At 41.0% G+C, this 23,603-nt stretch overlaps 1 protein-coding gene across 1 annotated transcript in view; it reads left to right on the top strand.

Moving 5' to 3' along the window:
- phactr2 (phosphatase and actin regulator 2) overlaps positions 1-20,484 on the top strand; it is a 45,961-nt gene extending 25,477 nt beyond the window's left edge. The window contains exons 5-12 of the mRNA XM_062059263.1: positions 1-254; positions 4,020-4,198; positions 4,272-4,428; positions 4,523-4,578; positions 4,786-4,847; positions 9,774-9,911; positions 16,126-16,202; positions 17,656-20,484. The exon at positions 1-254 is cut by the window's left edge and continues 230 nt beyond it. Coding sequence (XP_061915247.1) covers positions 1-254; positions 4,020-4,198; positions 4,272-4,428; positions 4,523-4,578; positions 4,786-4,847; positions 9,774-9,911; positions 16,126-16,202; positions 17,656-17,671 — 939 coding nt within the window. The 3' untranslated portion in view covers positions 17,672-20,484. The remainder of the gene's footprint in view (positions 255-4,019; positions 4,199-4,271; positions 4,429-4,522; positions 4,579-4,785; positions 4,848-9,773; positions 9,912-16,125; positions 16,203-17,655) is intronic.
- Positions 20,485-23,603: the final 3,119 nt, after the last annotated feature.

A 23,603-nucleotide genomic window follows, 5' to 3' on the forward strand; every position in this document is an offset into this window, starting at 1 on the left:
TCCCAGGAGACTCCGCCTGCTCCTCAAGAGCCTCCAGAAGACCAACCTACCTGCGCTGATGCTCCTGTGGGACAAGACACCACCCCCGAGACCCCCGCGCTCCATTGTGCGCATGTGAACACTGCCACGGAGGACACTTCCTTCACTGAGGCTGAGGGCGACCCCCCGGAGGAGGAAGAACCAGGGAGGAGCGCAGAAGATGGGTGTGATGCACAGGAAGACCATGGAGAGTCTGCAGAGGAGTCCTGCTCAAGGTACAGTGTATTGTTTGGAATGGATGAGGGGTTGTTATTCTCCTGAAGCAAAGTGTGCATCACTGGGCTTCAACCATCAGTGGCGCTGTTTAGTCCGTCCCAACTTCACTACTCAATACAACACATGCATGTAAACAGGAGTTCAGAACATTCAGCAGTTCTTATCTGTATTTTTTCGGACTTTAAGGCACACCTGAAACTATTTTATTTTCTCAAAAGTTGACAATGCGCTTTATTGCTTGTATTCTGACACGTGACTTCCTCCCAAAAGTGAAAAGCAGTGGTGGTCCACCGAGCCAAGATGGCTGTTGAACGTCAGGGGGCCTAGATCTTCTCGCTAAAATCACATACCAGCAAAAACTCAAACTAGGCAATGGAATAAATCTCTATTCTTGATTTTCTTTTTTAAGATTTGTATAGTGATTTAAAGGATTATTTGTTGGTGGTGTTCCCAGACATATGGAAGTATTGTGCTCCAGACATCATTCTAACAGATGCAATGTGGAAAAGCATGGAGGTCTACAACTTCTTTGTGTGTCTGGGTCAAGGACATTGGTATCAAGACTCTCCCCGATAAATATGTATAATTTCTGCTCGGGTAAGATTGTATTTCATCATTTAACTTCGCGTCTACTGCCATGTTTGTTGTTGTTGTTGTTGTTGCAGCATGCGCCTTTTACGAGAAGTGTGTTTTCCCCGTCTATATATATATATATATATATATATATATATATATATATATATATATATATATATATATATATATATATATATATATAGTGTGTGTGTATATGTGTGTATATATATGTGTGTGTGTATATATATGTATATATATATACATATATATCTCTTTCTATGCCACATCAATGTGGAATGCGCTCCCAACAGGTATAAAAGAAAGGGCATCTCTATCCTCCTTCAAAACCGCAATAAAAGTTCACCTCCAGGCAGCTACAACCCTAAACTAACAGCCTCCCCGGATTGCTAATAATCAAATGTAAACATACAAATGCAGATACTTTTTCTTTTTCTTATGCCTTCTGATCTCTCTCTCTCTCTCTCTCTCTCTCTCTCTCTCTCTCTCTCTCTCTCTCTCTCTCTCTCTCTCTCTCTCTCTCTCTCTCTCTCTCTCTCTCTCTCTCTCTCTCTCTCTCTCTCTCTCTCTCTCTCTCTCTCTCTCTCTCTCTCTCTCTCTATGTCCACCACTTGATGTCCATATCCTCCCCCCTCCTCCACACCCCTGATTGTAAATAATGTAAATAATTCAATGTGATTATCTTATGTGATGACTGTATTATGATGATAGTATATATGATAGTATATATCTGTATCATGAATCAATTTAAGTGGACCCTCGACTTAAACAAGTTGAAAAACTTATTCGGGTGTTACCATTTAGTGGTCAATTGTACGGAATATGTACTTCACTGTGCAACCTACTAATAAAAGTTTCAATCAATCAATCAATCAATCAATCAATCAATATATATATATATATATATATATATATATATATATATATATATATATATATATATATATATAATATATATATATATATATATATATATATATATATATATATATATATATATATATATGTCTTAATTAGATTATCAAAAAAATACTGCTCGATACCGTGGTAGAGCGTAATATGTATGTGTGGGAGAAAATCACAAGACTATTTCATCTCTACAGGCCTGTTTCATGAGGGGTTTTCCTCAATCCTCAGGAGATTTTTCTGAGGATTGAGGAAAACCCCTCATGAAACAGGCCTGTAGAGATGAAATAGTCTTGTGATTTTTTCCCACACACATATATATATATATATATATATATATATATATATATATATATATATATATATATATATATATATATATATATATATATATATATATATATATATATATATATATATATATATATATATATATATATATATAAAACAATGTTAATCAAGTTATTGCCAGTTGATCTATATTTTTTATTTATTTAATGTTGATAAAGATCAGGCATGTGATATTTCCCTCTATAGTCGTCAATCCGTCTTTTTTATCTCTGTAAAAATATAAACAATTATTTTTCGTTTTTTCCGTGTGTTAAAATCTTGATCCGTCTCTTTGCCATACCTGCCAACAACTACGATTTTTGATCAAAATGATGAAGTTAAAAATGGAAGCTACGTAGCGAAGCAACTCCACGGGCAGGGGACAACATACGTGGGAAACATCAATTATGATTGGTTGGTTTACGTATAAGAACATCCATGATTGGTTGGTTGTTTACTATGATGAGTCACCACTGGTTAAGATTAGGGCAAAACATTACGGACAGGCCAATCAGAGGCAAGAGAGGGCGGGTCATGGAACTGGGAAGTGAAATCACAACAGACACGCACGTCAGAGCCATCAAAGCAAAAATGTCAAAGTAAAAGTGTGAATGAAGCAAAGTAATGTGTAAATAATGTCAATAACTATATAGACCATCTGTGGATGTGAAGTGAACACTAGTAAGGTTGTAAATACTGTATAGAGTAGGCTAACCCATGTGGTTCCTGTGGATGTGAACACATTACTGTAGTGACTAAATAACATAGTGACTGAAACAGACAAAGTCATGTGTAAATAATGTCAATAACTAGATGAACCATCTGTGGATGTGAAGTGAACACTAGTAAGGTTGTAAATACTGTATAGAGTAGACTAACCCATGTGGTTCCTGTGGATGTGAACACAATTACTGTAGTGACTAAATAACATAGTGACTGAAACAGACAAAGTCATGTGTAAATAATGTCAATAACTAGATAGACCATTTGTGGCTGTGAAGTGAACACTAGTAAGGTTGTAAATACTGTATAGAGTAGACTAACCCATGTGGTTCCTGTGGATGTGAACACAATTACTGTAGTGACTAAATAACATAGTGACTGAAACAGACAAAGTCATGTGTAAATAATGTCAATAACTAGATGAACCATCTGTGGCTGTGAAGTGAACACTAGTAAGGTTGTAAATACTGTATAGAGTAGGCTAACCCATGTGGTTCCTGTGGATGTGAACACAATTACTGTAGTGACTAAATAACATAGTGACTGAAACAGACAAATTAATGTGTAAATAATGTCAATAACTAGATGAACCATCTGTGGATGTGAAGTGAACACTAGTAAGGTTGTAAATACTGTATAGAGTAGACTAACCCATGTGGTTCCTGTGGATGTGAACACATTACTGTAGTGACTAAATAACATAGTGACTGAAACAGACAAAGTCATGTGTAAATAATGTCAATAACTAGATAGACCATTTGTGGCTGTGAAGTGAACACTAGTAAGGTTGTAAATACTGTATAGAGTAGACTAACCCATGTGGTTCCTGTGGATGTGAACACAATTACTGTAGTGACTAAATAACATAGTGACTGAAACAGACAAAGTCATGTGTAAATAATGTCAATAACTAGATTAACCATCTGTGGCTGTGAAGTGAACACTAGTAAGGTTATAAATACTGTATAGAGTAGGCTAACCCATGTGGTTCCTGTGGATGTGAACACAATTACTGTAGTGACTAAATAACATAGTGACTGAAACAGACAAAGTGATTCATTTGGTGAATGGGATAAGTATTTATGTCAATTCTTTAAACACTAAAACATCTTTAAATGTGCTTTTTCTGCTTATTTTTGAAAAAGCAGTAACAAGCAAATTGAGGAGCACAGATGTAGTTTTAATAAACACCTCCACCTTGTACGGTGCAGGCCTGCCGACTCGGACGCGGTGAAGCCACAGGGCGGCCTCAGCGTGAACACGGAGAACGCGGAGGTGACGGTCATCCCTGATAGGCCGACAGCAGAATGCCAGACCAGCGACTCGGACTCTGACGGACCCATCCTGTACCGTGATGAAGAGGAAGAGGAAGAGGACGAGTACCTTAACAGTATGGAGAGGGTGCCTAATGTAGTGGCCAGTGTTTGTTTGACCTTCTCAGCCGTTCCTTTGCACACCCGCAGGTTCTCTGGCCATCAAGATCCGGCGACGAGACACCCTCAACATCAAACTGGGCAACCGACCCAGCAAGACCGAGCTGGAGGAGAAGAACATCTTACCTCGCAGCTCAGAGACGGAGAGACTGGAGCTCCGTCAGCAGATCGGCTCCAAGCTTGTCAGGTGCCTGACGGGATGAAGAAGTCCCCTCAGATGTCTTCATGTTAACACTCTATGGACTATGGACTCAAGAGTCAACACAGTCTTCTCGTTTTAGGAGCTTGAGCCAAAGACCGAGCACAGAGGAACTGGAGCAGAGGAACATCCTCAAACGTACGTCACGGCAGAATCCTTTCTGAGGGTAGACACAATTAGAGAGTTGAAATGTACGACTTCAGGGGTATTCCATGTGTGGGCCTCCATGAAGGTCCCAACTACGGTCACTTGCTGTGGGGCAACCACATGGAATGTTCCAACAAGACCAACGCTCATAAAGTGCAGCCAGTGTGCAATGAATCCATGTTTCTTGTGTGCCTGCAGAGAAGAACGAAGCAGAGGAGCACCAGGCCAAGCAGGAGATTAAAAGGAAACTCTCCAGAAAGGTAGAGTGAGCACCAAACTAACCTAGTAAATACAGTGAGCACCGAACTAACCTAGTAAATACAGTGAGCACCAAACCAACCTAGTAAATACAGTGAGCACCAAACTAACCTAGTAAATACAGTGAGCACCAAACTAACCTAGTAAATACAGTGAGCACCAAACTAACCTAGTAAATACAGTGAGCACCAAACTAACCTAGTAAATACACAATTCATGTCTCACACTTTCATGCTCTTGGCCAGGGGTCGGCAACCTTTACCACTCAAAGAGCCATTTTGGAAAGTTTCACAAATCAAAGAAAACAATGGGAGCCACAAAAAAAGTTTGAAAATTTAAAATGAAAAACACCACATACAAAGCTTAAATTGCTTTGCGCTATGTTAACCAGGGGTCTCTGACACACGCACCGGCACGCATCTCTATGTGGAAATGTAATGTTAGTGCAGCCCGCGACTTTTAATTGAACGGCGCTTGATAGCGTCTTTCTTGCCAACCCTCTCAATTTTCCGGGAGACTCCCACATTTCAGGACGTGCTGGCACTGCTTTTAGCGCCCTCTACAGCCTGCCCAAACAGCGTACCTGCTTGGCCACATGATGAATGCAGCTTTTGCTTGCACACGTAAGTGCGAGCAAGGCATACTTGTTCAACAGCCACACAGCTTACACTGACGGTAGTCGTACAAAAACAACTTTAACTCTATTACGTTACAAATATGCGCCACACTTTGAACCCACACCAAAAAAAGAATGACAAACACATTTCTGGAGAACATCTGCACTGTAACACAACATAAACACAACACAACAAATACCCAGAATCCCATGCAGCCCTAACTCGTCCGCTCAACCGACGCACGGAGAGGGGGGAGGGGGGGGGCGGTTGATGTGTGGGGGGGTTTGGTGATAGCGGGGGTGTATAATGTAGACCGGAAGAGTTAGGGCTGCATGGGATTCTGGGTATTTGTTGTGTTGTGTTACGGTGCGGATGTTAAGTATACTGGGAAAACCGGGAGGGTCGGCAAGTATGCAGCTGAGCCGCATCAGAGTGGTCAAAGAGCCGCATGCGGCTCCGGAGCCGCGGGTTGCCGACCCCTGCTCTTGGCCAACTCCAGTCCGTGTAATCAAGTGGTACACAGATGAAGCTATCAATGCTTATTTTATTTTATGCAGTTAAAGAAAATTGTAGACAGAAAAAATGACTTCCAAAATCTGGAGATACGTGTGTTAGCGATACAACTCTCCGAATGTGCCTAATAATTGAGGCCAATGTGGATCAGATTCAGATTAAGCATGATATTTTGCCATGGGCTCTGATTGTGTTCCCACAGCAAAGATAAAACTGACTAAGTCGTATAAGCAGCTAAACATATTTGAAACACGCGGGTTTACATTTAAAATACTGCCAATCTGCATTAGATCCAGATTTAACATGAGTTCTTCCCACAGGTTTGATGGCGATAGAAATGACAATATGTAAGGTGGATTTAAATTGAAATTGTTGCTGAACTGGATCAAATCCAGATTACCACAAATTTTGTACATTTACACGTGGAAAATATAGAAATGACAATGTGATCTAAGTGATATAGGCATTTAAAGTGGATTTACATCTAAATTGTTGCTGAACTGGATCAAATCCAGATTACCACAAGTTTTGTACATTTGCACACGGAAAATATAGAAATGACAACGTGGTCTAAGTGATATAAGCGGATTTACATCTAAATTGCTGCTGAAGTGGACCATATCCAGATTAAACACAATTCCTTACCATAGCTTTTGATGGTTTACGCGCGGAAGAGGTAGAAATGACAATGTTATCTCAGTGATATAAGCATCTAAACACTTTTGAAACAAGTGGACTGAAATTTAAAATACTGTCAATCTGGATCAGATTCAGATTAAACCAGATTTCTTACCATAGGTTTTGATCATATTCATGTGTCCACAATAGAAATTTAAAACATGATCTAAGTGGTATAAACCTATAAATGCATTCAGCCTTTTCTGCTGAACTGGATGCAATCCGGATTAAACCTGATTTCTTATTACAGGTTTTGATTGAGAACATCAAAAATGGAAAATAAAATGTGATCAAGTGATTATAAACATCTAAAAATGTTTGAAACAAGTGGATTCACATTTAAAAGGCTGCCAATCTGGATTAGATCCAGATTTAACATGAGTTATTACCACAGGTTTGATGATGATAGAAATGACAATATGATCTAAGTGTTTTACTCATATAAATATGTTTAAGGTGGATTTACATTTCAATTGTTGCTGAACTGGATCAAATCTGAATTAAACACACTTCCTTGTGATCTAAATGATATACTGTAAGCATCTAAACATGCTTGAAACAAGTGGATTGACATTTAAATTGCTGCCAGTCTGGATCAGATCCAGATTAAACATGATTTGTTACCGCAGGTTCTGATCATATACATGTGGCCAATATAGAAATGACATGATCCAAGTGGTGTAAGCATATAAACGCATTCAGCATCTTCTACAGAACTGGATCAGATCCGGATTAAACCTGAATTTTATTACAGGTTTTGATTGAGAACATCAAAAATGGAAAATCAATTGTAATCAAGTGATTATAATCATCTATAAATGTTTGAAACAAGTGGATTCACATTTAAAATTCTGCCAATCTGGATTAGATTCAGATTAAACAAGATTTCTTACCATAGGTTTTGATCATATTCATGTGTCCACAATAGAAATTTAAAACATGATCTAAGTGGTATAAACATATAAATGCATTCAGCCTTTTCTGCTGAACTGGATGCAATCCGGATTAAACCTAATTTCTTATTACAGGTTTTGATTGAGAACATCAAAAATGGAAAATAAAATGTGATCAAGTGATTATAAACATCTAAAAATGTTTGAAACAAGTGGATTCACATTTAAAAGGCTGCCAATCTGGATTCGATCCAGATTTAACATGAGTTATTACCACAGGTTTGATGATGATAGAAATGACAATATGATCTAAGTGTCTTACTCATATAAATATGTTTAAGGTGGATTTACATTTCAATTGTTGCTGAACTGGATCAAATCTGAATTAAACACACTTCCTTGTGATCTAAATGATATACTGTAAGCATCTAAACATGCTTGAAACAAGTGGATTGACATTTAAATTGCTGCCAGTCTGGATCAGATCCAGATTAAACATGATTTCTTACCGCAGGTTCTGATCATATACATGTGGCCAATATAGAAATGACATGATCCAAGTGGTGTAAGCATATAAACGCATTCAGCATCTTCTACAGAACTGGATCAGATCCGGATTAAACCTGAATTTTATTACAGGTTTTGATTGAGAACATCAAAAATGAAAATTCAATTGTAATCAAGTGATTATAATCATCTATAAATGTTTGAAACAAGTGGATTCACATTTAAAATTCTGCCAATCTGGATTAGATTCAGATTAAACATGATTTCTTACCGCAGGTTCTGATCGTATACATGTGGCCAATATAGAAATGACATGATCTAAGCCAGGGGTCACCAACGCGGTGCCCGCGGGCACCAGGTAGCCCGTAAGGACCAGATGAGTAGCCCGCTGGCCTGTTCTAAAAATAGCTCAAATAGCAGCACTTACCAGTGAGCTGCCTCTATTTTTTAAATGTTATTTATTTACTAGCAAGCTGGTCTCGCTTTGCCCGACATTTTTAATTCTAAGAGAGACAAAACTCAAATAGAATTTGAAAATCCAAGAAAATATTTTAAAGACTTGGTCTTCACTTGTTTAAATAAATTCATTCATTTTTTTACTTTGCTTCTCATAACTTTCAGAAAGACAATTTTAGAGAAAAAATACAACCTTAAAAATAATTTTAGGATTTTTAAACACATATACCTTTTTACCTTTTAAATTCCTTGCTCTTCTTTCCTGACAATTTAAATCAATGTTCAAGTAAATTTATTTGTTTTATTGTAAAGAATAATAAATACATTTTAATTTAATTCTTCATTTTAGCTTCTGTTTTTTCAACGAAGAATATTTGTGAAATATTTCTTCAAACCTATTATGATTAAAATTCAAAAAAATTATTTCTGGCAAATCTAGAAAATCTGTAGAATCAAATTTAAATCTTATTTCAAAGTCTTTTGAATTTCTTTTAAAATTTTTGTTCTGGAAAATCTAGAAGAAATAATGATTTGTCTTTGTTAGAAATATAGCTTGGTCCAATTTGTTATATATTCTAACAAAGTGTAGATTGGATTTTAACCTATTCAAAACATGTCATCAATATTCTAAAATTAATCTTGATCAGGAAAAATTACTAGTGATGTTCCATAAATTCTTTTTTTAAGTTTTTCTCTTCTTTTTTTCGGTTGAATGTTGAATTTTAAAGAGTCGAAATTGAAGATAAACTATGTTTCAAAATTTAATTGTCATTTTTTTTGTGTTTTCTCCTCTTTTAAACCGTTCAATTAAGTGTAAATATCATTAATTATTAATAATAACATAGAGTTAAAGGTAAATTAAACAAATTGGCTATTTCTGGCAATTTATATAAGTGTGTATCAAACTGGTAGCCCTTCGCATTAATCAGTACCCAAGAAGTAGCTCTTGGTTCCAAAAAGGTTGGTGACCCCTGATCTAAGCGGTATAAGCATATAAACGCATTCAGAGTGGATTTACACTTAATTTGCTGCTGAACTGGATCAGGTCTGGATTTAATATGATTTCCTAACACATGTTTTGAGCATTGACACACATCAAAGATGAAAATGTGATTGAAGTAATACTGTCTATGATGTTTGAAGATATATCAAGCAAGTGGATTTACACTTCAATGGCTGCCAAACTGAATCAGATCAGGATTAAACAGTGTGAGATGTTTGAAGTGGATGGTGTTCAGTAAAGGTGTGGATGGTGTGTTTGCAGCTGAGCGTGCGACCCACGGTGGCAGAGCTCATTGCTCGAAGAATCCTGCGCTTCAACGAGTACGTGGAGGTGACAGACGCCAAGAACTACGACCGGCGCGCAGACAAGCCCTGGACACGCCTCACACCTGCTGACAAGGTGTGTTGAAGCTTCTCCCATGTTGGAAGTGTGAAGCAGAAGGCCACCAAAGCAATGCCAAGCATGTGCACTAACCTGATTCTCTTGGAAGCACACCATGTTTATATCTAATCCAGATCCAGATGGGGGGGGGGATTTCCTTCCACGCAGCAGGCCTGCCCTCTGCTGGCCAAGATGGTTACTACACGTTGACTCCACCTAAACACCACCTGCCAAATATGCAGCTTTATTTACTGAGAAATATGAGCAAACTGTACCATGTCACCTTTTTTATTCATTAGTTTGTGCAGCACTCTTGTGTCCTGCTACTCAACAACACCAACATTTCTATTCCAGCTCAGGGAAATGTTCTGCAAAGTCGATGGGAAGAGGAAAAATAGATATAAAATATTACAAAAAGTATACTGTAGATCTGCAAAGTATTCACAGCGCTTCTCTTCCCCCCCACATTTTCTTATGTGACAGCCTTATTCCAAAATGGACTCCATTCATCTTTGTCCTCAAAATTCTACACACAATAACACTTAATCACATTATTTTTGTCATTTGCCAATTTATCTAAAATAATAATGCAAAAATCACTTGTTTTGCTGCAGATTCCTAACCTCGTGTCATATAGAAGATCTTTGACTAGCTTGTTGTTCTTAAACAGCAGAGACCTCCTGTCGTGTCAAGGATCTTTGACCAGCGTTTTTGCTGTCATGTAGGAGATCTGTGGCTGGAAAATGTTGCTGCAGATTATTACCATTTTTCATCATTTAAAAAAAAAGCACTGTCCTTCTGGGGCCGTACTTATCAAGCTTCTTAGAGTGCCATTTTACACTTAAGTCCTGAGAATTTGCGAAATTTAGTCCTACTCTCAAACTTAAGAATAAAAGCTTTTTATCAACGTTCTTAAGTCTAAGAATCACTCCTACTCTCCACAATATTTAAGAGACCTTCAGAGGTGTCTTAAGCAGGGGATGGCACTGAGGCGAGAGAGACATGCGCGAACGTTCAGGGAACGGAACGATGTTTTGTTTTTTTTGATGACGAGCAGCTGATCAAACGGTATCGTTTAGACAGAGCGGATATTATTTTTGTCACAGATTTAATACTTTTCGATTCCTTGTTGATTTCTGCATGTGTCTGCAGTGGGCTAGTATATATAGAGCCACCCACACCAGTTTCAAATTAGTTGCCTAATTAATGAATTGGAAAGAAAATGTTATGACAGTAGCGTATGTGTGTGGCCGTGAGGTGAGTGACGTCAGTGAGTGTGTGGGCGAGAGAAGAGAGGGAGCGGTAGCGTGAGTGCCGGCGGGGACTAGTTTGTTTTGTATTATTTTGTAGTTTATTGTGAAAATATACACTCCCATTGTCCACTTAAATATTTCCAAGATATTTCTTTATTCTTAGACAACGGATTCCCTTCCGTGATTGGTCATTTCTATGGACACAGAAATGACGTCACCTAAAATTGCGTTTACGGCACATAGTAATGTCGTGATTCAGCTCTGAGTGTGACACTTAAGATTCAGTCCTACACTTCGCTGAAAGTGTGAGTAAGACGCTTGATAACTAACTTTTAAGTGCAGCTTTCAGCGAACAATTTATTTACTCTTAAGTCAACTCTTAGCAGACTTCTTAGGAGTCATTCTAAGAAGCTTGATAAGTACGGCCCCTGGTATATAGAGGATCTTTGACTGGCTGTTTTGCAGTACAAAAACAGCAGTGCTCCTGGCATTTATAGCAGTGGTCCCCAACCACCGATTGGTACCGGGCCGCGCAAGAAATAAAGAACAAAAAAACAAAAACAAATTTTTTTTTTTAAATTTTTTTTTAAATTTTTTAAAATTAAATCAACATAAAAAACACAATATATACATATTGTGTATGTGTATGTCAATATATATCAATACAGTCTGCAGGGATACAGTCCGTAAGCACACATGATTTCTTTATGGGGGGAAGAAAAAAAAAAAAGAAAAAAACCCGGTTCGTGGGACAAACTTTCAAGCGTTGACCGGTCCCCAGCTACAAAAAGGTTGGGGACCACTGATTTAGAGGTCCTTTGGCGAGAAGATGGTACATTCAGAAAGTATTGAAGTGAAGTGAATTATATTTATAGAGCGCTTTTCTCTAGTGACTCAAAGCGCTTTACATAGTGAAACCCAATATCTAAGTTACATTTAAACCGGTGTGGGTGGCACTGGGAGCAGGTGGGTAAAGTGTCTTGCCCAAGGACACAATGGCAGTGACTAGGATGGCGAAGCGGGAATCAAACCTGGAAGCCTCAAATTGCAGGCACGGCCACTCTACCAACCGAGCTATGCTGTATTCACAGCGCTTCGCTTGTTTCGTTACGTGACAGCCTTATTCCAAAATGGAGTGCACTCAATTTTGTCCTCAAAATTCTACACACAATACCCCATAATGACAATGTGAAGTTTTTTAGTTTTTTAAAAAAATGTTGCATAAAAAGTAAGAAATGACATGTTGATAATTATTGACAGACTTTGTTCAACACTTATTTGATGCATCTTTGGCAGAAATTCCAGCCTCAAGTCTTTTTGTACACCATGCCACAAACTTGGCCCACCTATCTTTGGGCACTTTCTCTCTTTCCTCTTTGCAGCACCTCTCAAGCTCCATCAGGTTGGATGGGAAGTGTTGGTTTTCATCCAGGATGTCTCTGTACATTGCTGCATTCATCTTTCCCTCTATCCCGACTGGTCTCCCAGTTCCTGCCACTGAAAACCCACCCCCGCACCATGATGCTGCCACCAGCATGCTTCACTGTAGGGATGGTATTGGTGGTGATGAGAGGTGCCTGGTTTCCTCCAAACATTCACGTCCAAGACTTCAATCTTTGTCTCATCAGACCAGAGGATTTAGTTTCTCATGGTCTGAGAGTCTTTCAGGTGCATTTGGAAAACTTTGGACTAAGAAATGGCTTCCGTCTGGTCACTCTACCATACTGGCCTGATTGGTAAATTGTCCTTCTGGAAGGTTCTCCTCTCTCCACAGAGTGACCATGGTCTTGGTCACCTCCCTGACTGGACTAAGATGAATGCAGCAATGTGCAGAGACATCCTGGATGAAAACTACATGGGAGACTAGTCAGGATAGAGGGAAAGATGAATGCAGCAATGTGCAGAGACATTCTGGATGAAAACTACATGGGAGACTAGTCAGGATAGAGGGAAAGATGAATGCAGCAATGTACAGAGACATCCTGGATGAAAACTACATGGGAGACCAGTCAGGATAGAGGGAAAGATGAATGCAGCAATGTGCAGAGACATCCTGGATGAAATCTACATGGGAGACTAGTCAGTATAGAGGGAAAGATGAATGCAGCAATGTGCAGAGACATCCTGGATGAAAACTACATGGGAGACTAGTCAGGATAGGGGGAAAGATGAATGCAGCAATGTGCAGAGACATCCTGGATGAAAACTACATGGGAGACTAGTCAGGATAGAGGGAAAGATGAATGCAGCAATGTGCAGAGACATCCTGGATGAAAACTACATGGGAGACTAGTCAGGATAGAGGGAAAGATGTATGCAGCAATGTGCAGAGACATCCTGGATGAAAACTACATGGGAGACTAGTCAGGATAGAGGGAAATATGAATGCAGCAATGTGCAGAGACATCCTGGATGAAAACTACATGGGAGACTAGTCAGGATAGAGGGAAAGATGAATGCAGCAATGTGCAGAGACATCCTGGATGAAAACTACATGGGAGACTAGTCAGGATAGAGGGAAAGATGAATGCAGCAATGTGCAGAGACATCCTGGATGAAAACTACATGGGAGACTAGTCAGGATAGAGGGAAAGATGTATGCAGCAATGTGCAGAGACATCCTGGATGAAAACTACATGGGAGACCAGTCAGGATAGAGGGAAAGATGAATGCAGCAATGTGCAGAGACATCCTGGATAAAAACTACATGGGAGACTAGTCAGGATAGAGGGAAAGATGAATGCAGCAATGTGCAGAGACATCCTGGATGAAAACTACATGGGAGACTAGTCAGGATAGAGGGAAAGATGAATGCAGCAATGTGCAGAGACATCCTGGATGAAAACTACATGGGAGACTAGTCAGGATAGAGGGAAAGATGAATGCAGCAATGTGCAGAGACATCCTGGATGAAAACTACATGGGAGACTAGTCAGGATAGAGGGAAAGATGTATGCAGCAATGTGCAGAGACATCCTGGATGAAAACTAACTGGGAGACTAGTCAGGATAGAGGGAAAGATGAATGCAGCAATGTGCAGAGACATCCTGGATGAAAACTACATGGGAGACTAGTCAGGATAGAGGGAAAGATGAATGCAGGAATGTGCAGAGACATCCTGGATGAAAACTACATGGGAGACTAGTCAGGATAGAGGGAAAGATGAATGCAGCAATGTGCAGAGACACCCTGGATGAAAACTACATGGGAGACTAGTCAGGATAGAGGGAAAGATGAATGCAGCAATGTGCAGAGACATCCTGGATGAAAACCAACACTTTCCATCCAACCTGATGGAGCTTGAGAGGTGCTGCAAAGAGGAATGAGAGAAAGTGTCCAAAGATAGGTGTGTCAAGTTTGTGGCATGGTGTTCAAAAAGACTTGAGGTGTGATTGCTGCCAAAGATGCATCAACTAAGTGTTGAACAAAGGCTGTGAATACTTATCCCATTTTTTTTTTCTTTATCTTTAATACATTTGCAAAATAAAAAAAGAATGGTTTGTCATGGCCCTGATGGGGTATTATTGTGTGTCAGGAGCAAAATGATTGTGTTGCATTTTAGATAACAACAACATGTGGGACAAGGGGAGTGCTGGGAAAACTTACCAGATGATGAAATACTTCAATATACACATTTGTATTCTTTATTTACAGACGTAGAGATCATTTTGTATGACATTATTATTTATGATGTTAATATGAGAGTGTGTTCTGCAAACAGCTCTTGAACATGAATGTCAGTCCTCCTTTTTATACTTTCAAACAAAAAAAATCCCCACTTTCTGATTACATTGAATATCCATTTGAATAATAATAATAGAAATAATCATTGGTTTTATATGGTGACTATTTTTATGGAAGGAGGTTGTTGTGTGAGTGCCAGGGCATGGTACAGTTCTTGTAGAGCCATCAGACCAGGTCCATCAGACCAGGTTCATCAGACCAGGGCCATCATCAGACCAGGTCCATCATTAGACCAGGTCCATCATCAGACCAGGTCCATCATTAGACCAGGGCCATCATCAGACCAGGTCCATCATCAGACCAGGGCCATCATCAGACCAGGTCCATCATTAGACCAGGTCCATCATCAGACCAGGTCCATCATTAGACCAGGGCCATCATCAGACCAGGTCCATCATCAGACCAGGGCCATCATCAGACCAGGGCCATCATTAGACCAGGGCCATCATCAGACCAGGTCCATCATTAGACCAGGGCCATCATCAGACCAGGTCCATCATTAGACCAGGTCCATCATCAGACCAGGTCCATCATCAGACCAGGGCCATCATTAGACCAGTTCCATCATCAGACCAGGGCCATCATTAGACCAGGTCCATCATCAGACCAGGTCCATCATTAGACCAGGGCCATCATCAGACCAGGTCCATCATTAGACCAGGTCCATCATCAGACCAGGTCCATCATTAGACCAGGTCCATCAGACCAGGTACATCATTAGACCAGGTCCATCATCAGACCAGGTCCATCATCAGACCAGGTCCATCATTAGACCAGGTCCATCATCAGACCAGGTCCATCATTAGACCAGGTCCATCATTAGACCAGGTCCATCAGACCAGGTCCATCATTAGACCAGGTCCATCATCAGACCAGGGCCATCAGACCAGGTCCATCATTAGACCAGGTCCATCATCAGACCAGGTCCATCAGTAGACCAGGTCCTTCATTAGACCAGGTCCATCATCAGACCATGGCCATCATCAGACCAGGGCCATCATCAGACCAGGTCCATCATTAGACCAGGTCCATCAGACCAGGGCCATCAGACCAGGTCCATCATCAGACCAGGTCCATCATTAGACCAGGTCCATCTTCAGACCAGGTCCATCATCAGACCAGGTCCACAGCGCACACAGCCAGTGCAGGAGAGACTAGACAAGTGTAGGACTAGAGGTGGTGTGAAGGAGGACCAGTTTGTCACTCCTAATCCTTGTTGATGTGTTTGTGGTCAGGCTGCCATCCGCAAGGAACTCAACGAGTTCAAGAGCACAGAGATGGCAGTACATGAAGATAGTAAACACTTCACCAGGTATTCTAGTACTTCACCTGGAAATATCTTCTTGGATATATCTAGTACACACTGTACACTAAATACTACAACTAAGTCTCTACCACATATATCTAGTACACACTGTAAACTAAATACTACAACTAAGTCTCTACCACATATATCTAGTACACACTGTACACTAAATACTACAACTAAGTCTCTACCACATATATCTAGTACACACTGTACACTAAATACTACAACTAAGTCTCTACCACATATATCTAGTACACACTGTACACTAAATACTACAACTAAGTCTCTACCACATATATCTAGTACACACTGTACACTAAATACTACAAGTAAGTCTCTACCACATATATCTAGTACACACTGTACACTAAATACTACAACTAAGTCTCTACCACATATATCTAGTACACACTGTACACTAAATACTACAACTAAGTCTCTACCACATATATCTAGTACACACTGTACACTAAATACTACAACTAAGTCTCTACCACATATATCTAGTACACACTGTACACTAAATACTACAACTAAGTCTCTACCACATATATCTAGTACACACTGTACACTAAATACTACAACTAAGTCTCTACCACATATATCTAGTACACACTGTACACTAAATACTACAACTAAGTCTCTACCACATATATCTAGTACACACTGTACACTAAATACTACAACTAAGTCTCTACCACATATATCTAGTACACACTGTACACTAAATACTACAACTAAGTCTCTACCACATATATCTAGTACACACTGTACACTAAATACACAAGCAGTGAAGTTGTCAGGTTGTGTAAATGCTCAATAAAAAGAGAATACAACAAATCCTTTTCAACTTATATTCAATAGAATAGACTGCAAAGACAAGATATTTCATGTTCACACTGAGAAACTAAATAATCACGAACTTGGAATGTAATGGCAACAACACATGTCAAAAAAGGCATTTTTACCAGTGTGTTACATGGCCTTTCCTTTCACAGAACACTTTTCCACTTTGCATCAGTCCATCTTAGCCCAGCAAAGTGTTTCTGGGTGTTGTTGATAAATAGCTGTGGCTTTGCATAGTAGAGTTTCAACTTGCACTTACAGATGTAGCGACCAACTGTAGTTACTGACAGTGGTTTTCCGAAGTGTTCCTGAGCCCATGTGGTGATATCCTTCACACACTGATGTGGCTTTTTGATGCAGTAGCGCCTGAGGGATCCAAGGTGTGTAACATCTTGGCTTACCTGCAGTGATTTCTCCACATTCTCTGAACCTTTTGATGACATCACGGAGCGTGGATGGTGAAATCCCTAAATTCCTTGTTGAGAAATGTAGTTGAAAAGGATTTGTTGTATTCTCTTTTTATGTAGCATTTACACAACTTGACAACTTCACTGCTGGTGTAAAATGCAAATATAAACATGTAGTAGAAACATTTTTTATGTATTTTCAGATTCCACCGGCCTTAATGTCAGCATGGAGACCTCCACCAAGTCCACAGCACCACCTAACAAAGCCAGGTTTGTCTCTGGGTGTCCAACCTGTGGAAGTGTTGCACACCTTGTACCCGCTCACTGCTCACTGCTCACTAGCAGTCCTCTATTTATTGTTGGAGAACATCTTTCTTCTCCCTGCTACAACCAAGCACTCTTCCAGGTGGCTCAAGAGTACTAAAGACATTCTTGTGAGCTGCTGTCAAAGGAGGCAGTCATTGTCCACAAGGGGGCGCCACATCATGTTGTATTCGCAACAAGTCATTGTCCACAAGGGGGCGCCACATCATGTTGTATTAGCACCAAGTCATTGTCCACAAGGGGGCGCTACATCATGTTGTATTAGCACCAAGTCATTGTCCACAAGGGGGCGCTACATCATGTTGTATTAGCACCAAGTCATTGTCCACAAGGGGGCGCTACATCATGGTGTATTAGCACCAAGTCCTTGTCCACAAGGGGGTGCTACATCATGGTGTATTAGCACCAAGTTCTTGTCCACAAGGGGGTGCTACATCATGGTGTATTAGCACCAAGTCATTGTCCACAAGGGGGCGCTACATCATGTTGTATTAGCACCAAGTCATTGTCCACAAGGGGGTGCTACATCATGTTGTATTAGCACCAAGTCATTGTCCACAAGGGGGCGCTACATCATGTTGTATTAGCACCAAGTCATTGTCCACAAGGGGGTGCTACATCATGCTGTATTAGCACCAAGTCCTTGTCCACAAGGGGGTGCTACATCATGGTGTATTAGCACCAAGTCCTTGTCCACAAGGGGGCGCTACATCATGTTGTATTAGCACCAAGTCAACCCTGGAACTGACGGAAGGATTTTAAACTTTTAAATGTTGCATTCAGTCCTTTTAGCTTGTGCCAAAAAGCAAACATTATTTATATTTCTTCTTTTTGCTCATCTTTTAAAAGTGGCGTCTCCACAAACCCACTTGGGATGCTTTTATGGCATTTAAGTCTAAAATGTTGACGCCTTTAGCGCACACTAGCTAGCTAGGTTGTGCTAAAACATTGTTAAGCTGAATTGTGTCCTCACAAGGCTGCTCCTACCCTAAATGCGGCTTTTTGTCTCATTCCTCAAACTGAAACTAGATATTAAAGTGGCAAATGTTAGCCTTTTGCTAGCTAAGTCTAGCTAAGTAAAAACAACCCTCATTTCCAAGTCTGCACTTTGTATTTATTCAAATGCTAAATGCTTCTTGCTAAGAGTGAAGTGTGATTGACAAGATACAACAACAACAACGCCACAAAGTGATTCTTCTAAAGATCTTTTTCTTCAATATTTGTTTTGGGGGGAAACAGAAGTTATTGATGAGTCATTCTGTCACTAGCATCATAGCTAGCTCGCTAATGTGCTTGCCCTAACTGTTAAAATGTCAAGTTAAAACTGCTTCCATGCTAAAATGCTGTGTTTAGTGTCATTCCTAAAAGTAAAAGTAGATGATATTAAAGTGGCAAATGTTGACATTTTGCTAACTAAGTGGAGCTAACTCAAAAGAACCCTCATTTCCACATTTTTCCAAGTCTGCACTTTGTATTTACTAAGATGCTAAATGCTTTTTGCTAAGAGCGAAGTGTGATTGACAAGATACAACAATAACGCATCTTTTTCTTCAATATTAGTTTTGGGGGGAAAACAGGAGTTATTATAAAATGTTGATGAGTCATTCCGTCACTAGCATCATAGCTAGCTCGCTAATGTGCTTGCCCTAACTGTTAAAAAGTCAAGTTAAAACTGCTTCCATGCTAAAATGCTGTGTTTAGTGTCATTCCTCAAACTTAAACGCAAGTATTTCCATGGCATTAAAAGCAGCTAGTTAGTTAGCATTCTGCTAGCCACATCTGGCTCTCTTTCAAGTGCTCTAATTTCAAACCTGCACTTTGTATTTATTCAAATTCTGTGAGTTTTTAATTTAACTGGGAAACTATTTTTGTTTTTTCTGACAAAACTCCCAAAATAGACTTTGAAGTAGAAAGTAGACGACTTAAGAGTTAGCGCTTCTGTTGTTTAGCCTCCAAAATACTGAAGTGAAACAGCAAACGTAATCAGAACCTTCATTTTGGGGCCTACTTTAGTCCCTAAACGCCATGTTGGGGACCACTTACATCTGATGAGCCGCTTAGCTACTTTATCTGAACACATTGATGCTAGCTAGCCATTCAGTCCTCATGCTAAGCTATCTTGCTCTCTGACAATCAAAGTGTGGCGCTGATTAGATCTGTTTGCTACAAAGCATAAAAGTGTTAATTGAATATTGTTTTTTAGCCAAATGAGGAGCTATTAGCTTAACGAGGGGTAGTATTCTGACTTTGTGTACTTCCTGCCTTCAGAGAGATGTTGTATATGAACATAATGATGATAATAATTGCCTTCAAAGAGATGTTGTCTATGAACATAATGATGATAATAATCAAGTGTTTGGATAGTCAAGCTCAGGCCTAAACCCTCAAACTCTTCCAGTCTCTTGTCAAATGAAAGTAATGTGTATTGTGTGAAGGTAAACTTGTACAGTATTTACTTCCTGACATGTATATGAAGTCTTTTGTACAGAATGTGTATGGCTGCATGTGCATTTATGCCACAATACAAAAACCATGACCTAAACCTTTTACACTCTTATGCCTGCTGTCTTTATTCCATCGCTTTCTTCACGCTGCATATTCCATCCATTTGTTACAGCTTGTGGCGGGGCTGCTGGAGTCTATCCCAGCTACATTCGGGCGGAAGGCGGGGTCATTTTTCATGTAGATGAAGTGAACACTAGTAAGGTTGTAAATACTGTATAGAGTAGACTAACCCATGTGGTTCCTGTGGATGCGAACACAAGTTGTAAATACTGTAGAGAGTAGACTAACCCATGGTCTTTGTGGGGGACAGACATCGAGGGACAGTCTTTGTGGGGGACAGTCCTCGGGGGACAGACATCGAAGGACAGTCTTTGTGGGGGACAGTCCTCGGGGGACAGACATTGGGGGACCGTCCTCGAGGGACAGTCTTTGTGGGGAACAGACATAGAGGGACAGTCTTTGTGGGGGACAGACATCGAGGGACAGACATTGGGGGACACACATCGAGGTACAGACATTGGGGGACAGTCTTTGTGGGGGAAAGTCCTCGGGCACAGACATCGAGGGACAGACGTCGAGGGACAGTCTTTGTGGGGGACAGACATCGAGGGACAGATATCGGGGGACAGACATCGAGGGACAGACATTCGGGGACAGACATCGAGGGACAGTCATTGGGAGATAGTCTTTGGGGGGGACAGTCCTCATGGGACAGTCATTGGGGGACAGTCTTTGGGGGAGACAGTCCTCACAGGACAGACATCAAGGGACAGTCTTTGGGGGGGACAGTCATTGGGGGGGACAGTCCTTGGGGGATAGTCATTGGGGGACAATCATTGAGGGACAGTCATTGGGGGACAGTCCTCACAGGACAAACATCGAGGGACAGTCTTTGGGGGGCACAGTCCTTGGGGGACAGTCATTGGGGGGGACAGTTCTTGGGGGACAGTCTTTGGGGGACAGTCTTTAGGGGACAGTCTTTGGGGGACAGCCCTCGGGGGACAGTACTTGGACGCACTGGAGGGCCTCGGTGTGGGGAAGAAACCAAACAAACAATCTCATGCATCAAAGTGAAAAGAAGTTTAGAAGTAGACAGGCCGAAAAGAAGTTTCCTCTGGCGATGAAGCTCCAACATGTGTGATGAAGTTCTATCTGCTGTGAAGAGGTTCCACCTGCTGTGATGACGTTGTACTTGCTGTGATGAGGTTCTACTTGCTGTGATGAGGTTCTACTTGCTGTGATGAGGTTCTACTTGCTGTGATGAGGTTCTACTTGCTGTGATGAGGTTGTACTTGCTGTGATGAGGTTCTACTTGCTGTGATGAGGTTCTACTTGCTGTGATGAGGTTCTACTTGCTGTGATGAGGTTGTACTTGCTGTGATGAGGTTGTACTTGCTGTGATGAGGTTCCACCTGCTGTGATGAGGTTCCACCTGCTGTGATGAGGTTCCACCTGCTGTGATGAGGTTCCACCTGCTGTGATGAGGTTCTACTTGCTGTGATGAGGTTCTACTTGCTGTGATGAGGTTCTACTTGCTGTGATGAGGTTCTACTTGCTGTGATGAGGTTCTACTTGCTGTGATGAGGTTCCACCTGCTGTGATGAGGTTCCACTTGCTGTGATGAGGTTCTACTTGCTGTGATGAGGTTCCACCTGCTGTGATGACGTTCTACTTGCTGTGATGAGGTTCTGCTTGCTGTGATGAGGTTCCACCTGCTGTGATGAGGTTGTACTTGCTGTGATGAGGTTCTACTTGCTGTGATGAGGTTGTACTTGCTGTGATGAGGTTCTACTTGCTGTGATGAGGTTCCACCTGCTGTGATGAGGTTCCTCCTGCTGTGATGAGGTTCCTCCTGCTGTGATGATGTTCCTCCTGCTGTGATGAGGTTCCTCCTGCTGTGATGAGGTTCCTCCTGCTGTGATGATGTTCCTCCTGCTGTGATGAGGTTCTACCTGCTGTGATGAGCGTCCACCTGCTGTGATGAGGTTCTACCTGCTGTGATGAGGTTCCACCTGCTGTGATGAGCTTCCACCTGCTGTGATGAGGTTCCACCTGCTGGGATGAGGTTCTACCTGCTGTGATGAGGTTCCACCTGCTGTGATGAGGTTCCACCTGCTGTGAAGAGGTTCTATCTGCTGTGATGAGGTTCCACCTGCTGTGACGAGCTTCCACCTGCTGTGAAGAGGTTGTATCTACTGGGATGAGGTTCTACCTGCAGGTTACTCATGACAGCAGCTGGCATTATGTCACCAAAAGCTGAGATCTACACCAGGGTTGGGTCTTTAAAGAAGGAAGTGTGTGTGTGCGTGTGCGTGTGCGTGTGTGTGTGTGTCCCAGACATGTTTCCATCAGTGTTGCTGTGAGGACAGATGGTGAGGACTTGCCCCGTGAAGAGACACGTGGAGGAGGAAGAGGAGGCTGATGATGAGTCATCACCGTGTGGTAAACAAACAAACAAACAAACTCCCATCAGGTGGACGCAACACTTTCTTCTTTTAGTCTCCACAACATGATCAACAAACACAATTTATGTCAATAAAAATATTGACAGCATTTTAATTTACAGCCTTTTTATAAAATGGAATTCATCCATCTTTGTCCTCAAAATTCTACACACAATAACCCATAATGACTATGTGAAATACTTATTTGTTTCGATATATATTTTTGCAAATATATTTTAAAAAATGATGTCTGTCTTTGCTGTACAAGTCTTACCAAGAAATGTGATTAAAGATCATATCTGTCTAATGTGATTATAGATCATATCTGTCTAATGTGATTATAGATATATAGATATATGTATATGTATGTGTTATGTATCAACAGGGAGGAAGGAGACGGCACGACAACCGAGGGTCAAGCTCAATGGGTTTTATTGAGCACTTGATGATTACGTGGGGGGGTGTATGCTACTATGTGTGTGAATGGAATACTATGTGTGGAAATTAAACGTATGTAAATACCGGAGGGTTTGTTGGATGTGGTAGCCAACAAGTCCAGAGGGGAAGAGGCAAAAGGAGTCCGAGGCGTCCAGAAGTCCCAGCGTGGGTCAAGGATGGGGAAGGCAATCAAGGTCCAGGGGAATGAGACACAAGGGCTGTAGGGGACAGGAGACAATAAGGACAATCAGGACGAGGCATGAGGTAGACAAGCAAAACCAGAGAGCAGGAGGGAAGTCAGAGACGTGATGCTTACTGTACACAGGGCTACGTTCCGATGAGGAGAAGTCAGCGGCGAGGCTCTTTATCCTGTCGCCTTTCATTAGTCCCAGGTGCGCTGATTGCAGATTGCCTCCGGCTGTGGCGGCGCGTGGGCGCGG

The sequence above is a fragment of the Entelurus aequoreus genome, linkage group LG09, assembly GCF_033978785.1.
Source record: "Entelurus aequoreus isolate RoL-2023_Sb linkage group LG09, RoL_Eaeq_v1.1, whole genome shotgun sequence".
NCBI lineage: Eukaryota > Metazoa > Chordata > Actinopteri > Syngnathiformes > Syngnathidae > Entelurus > Entelurus aequoreus.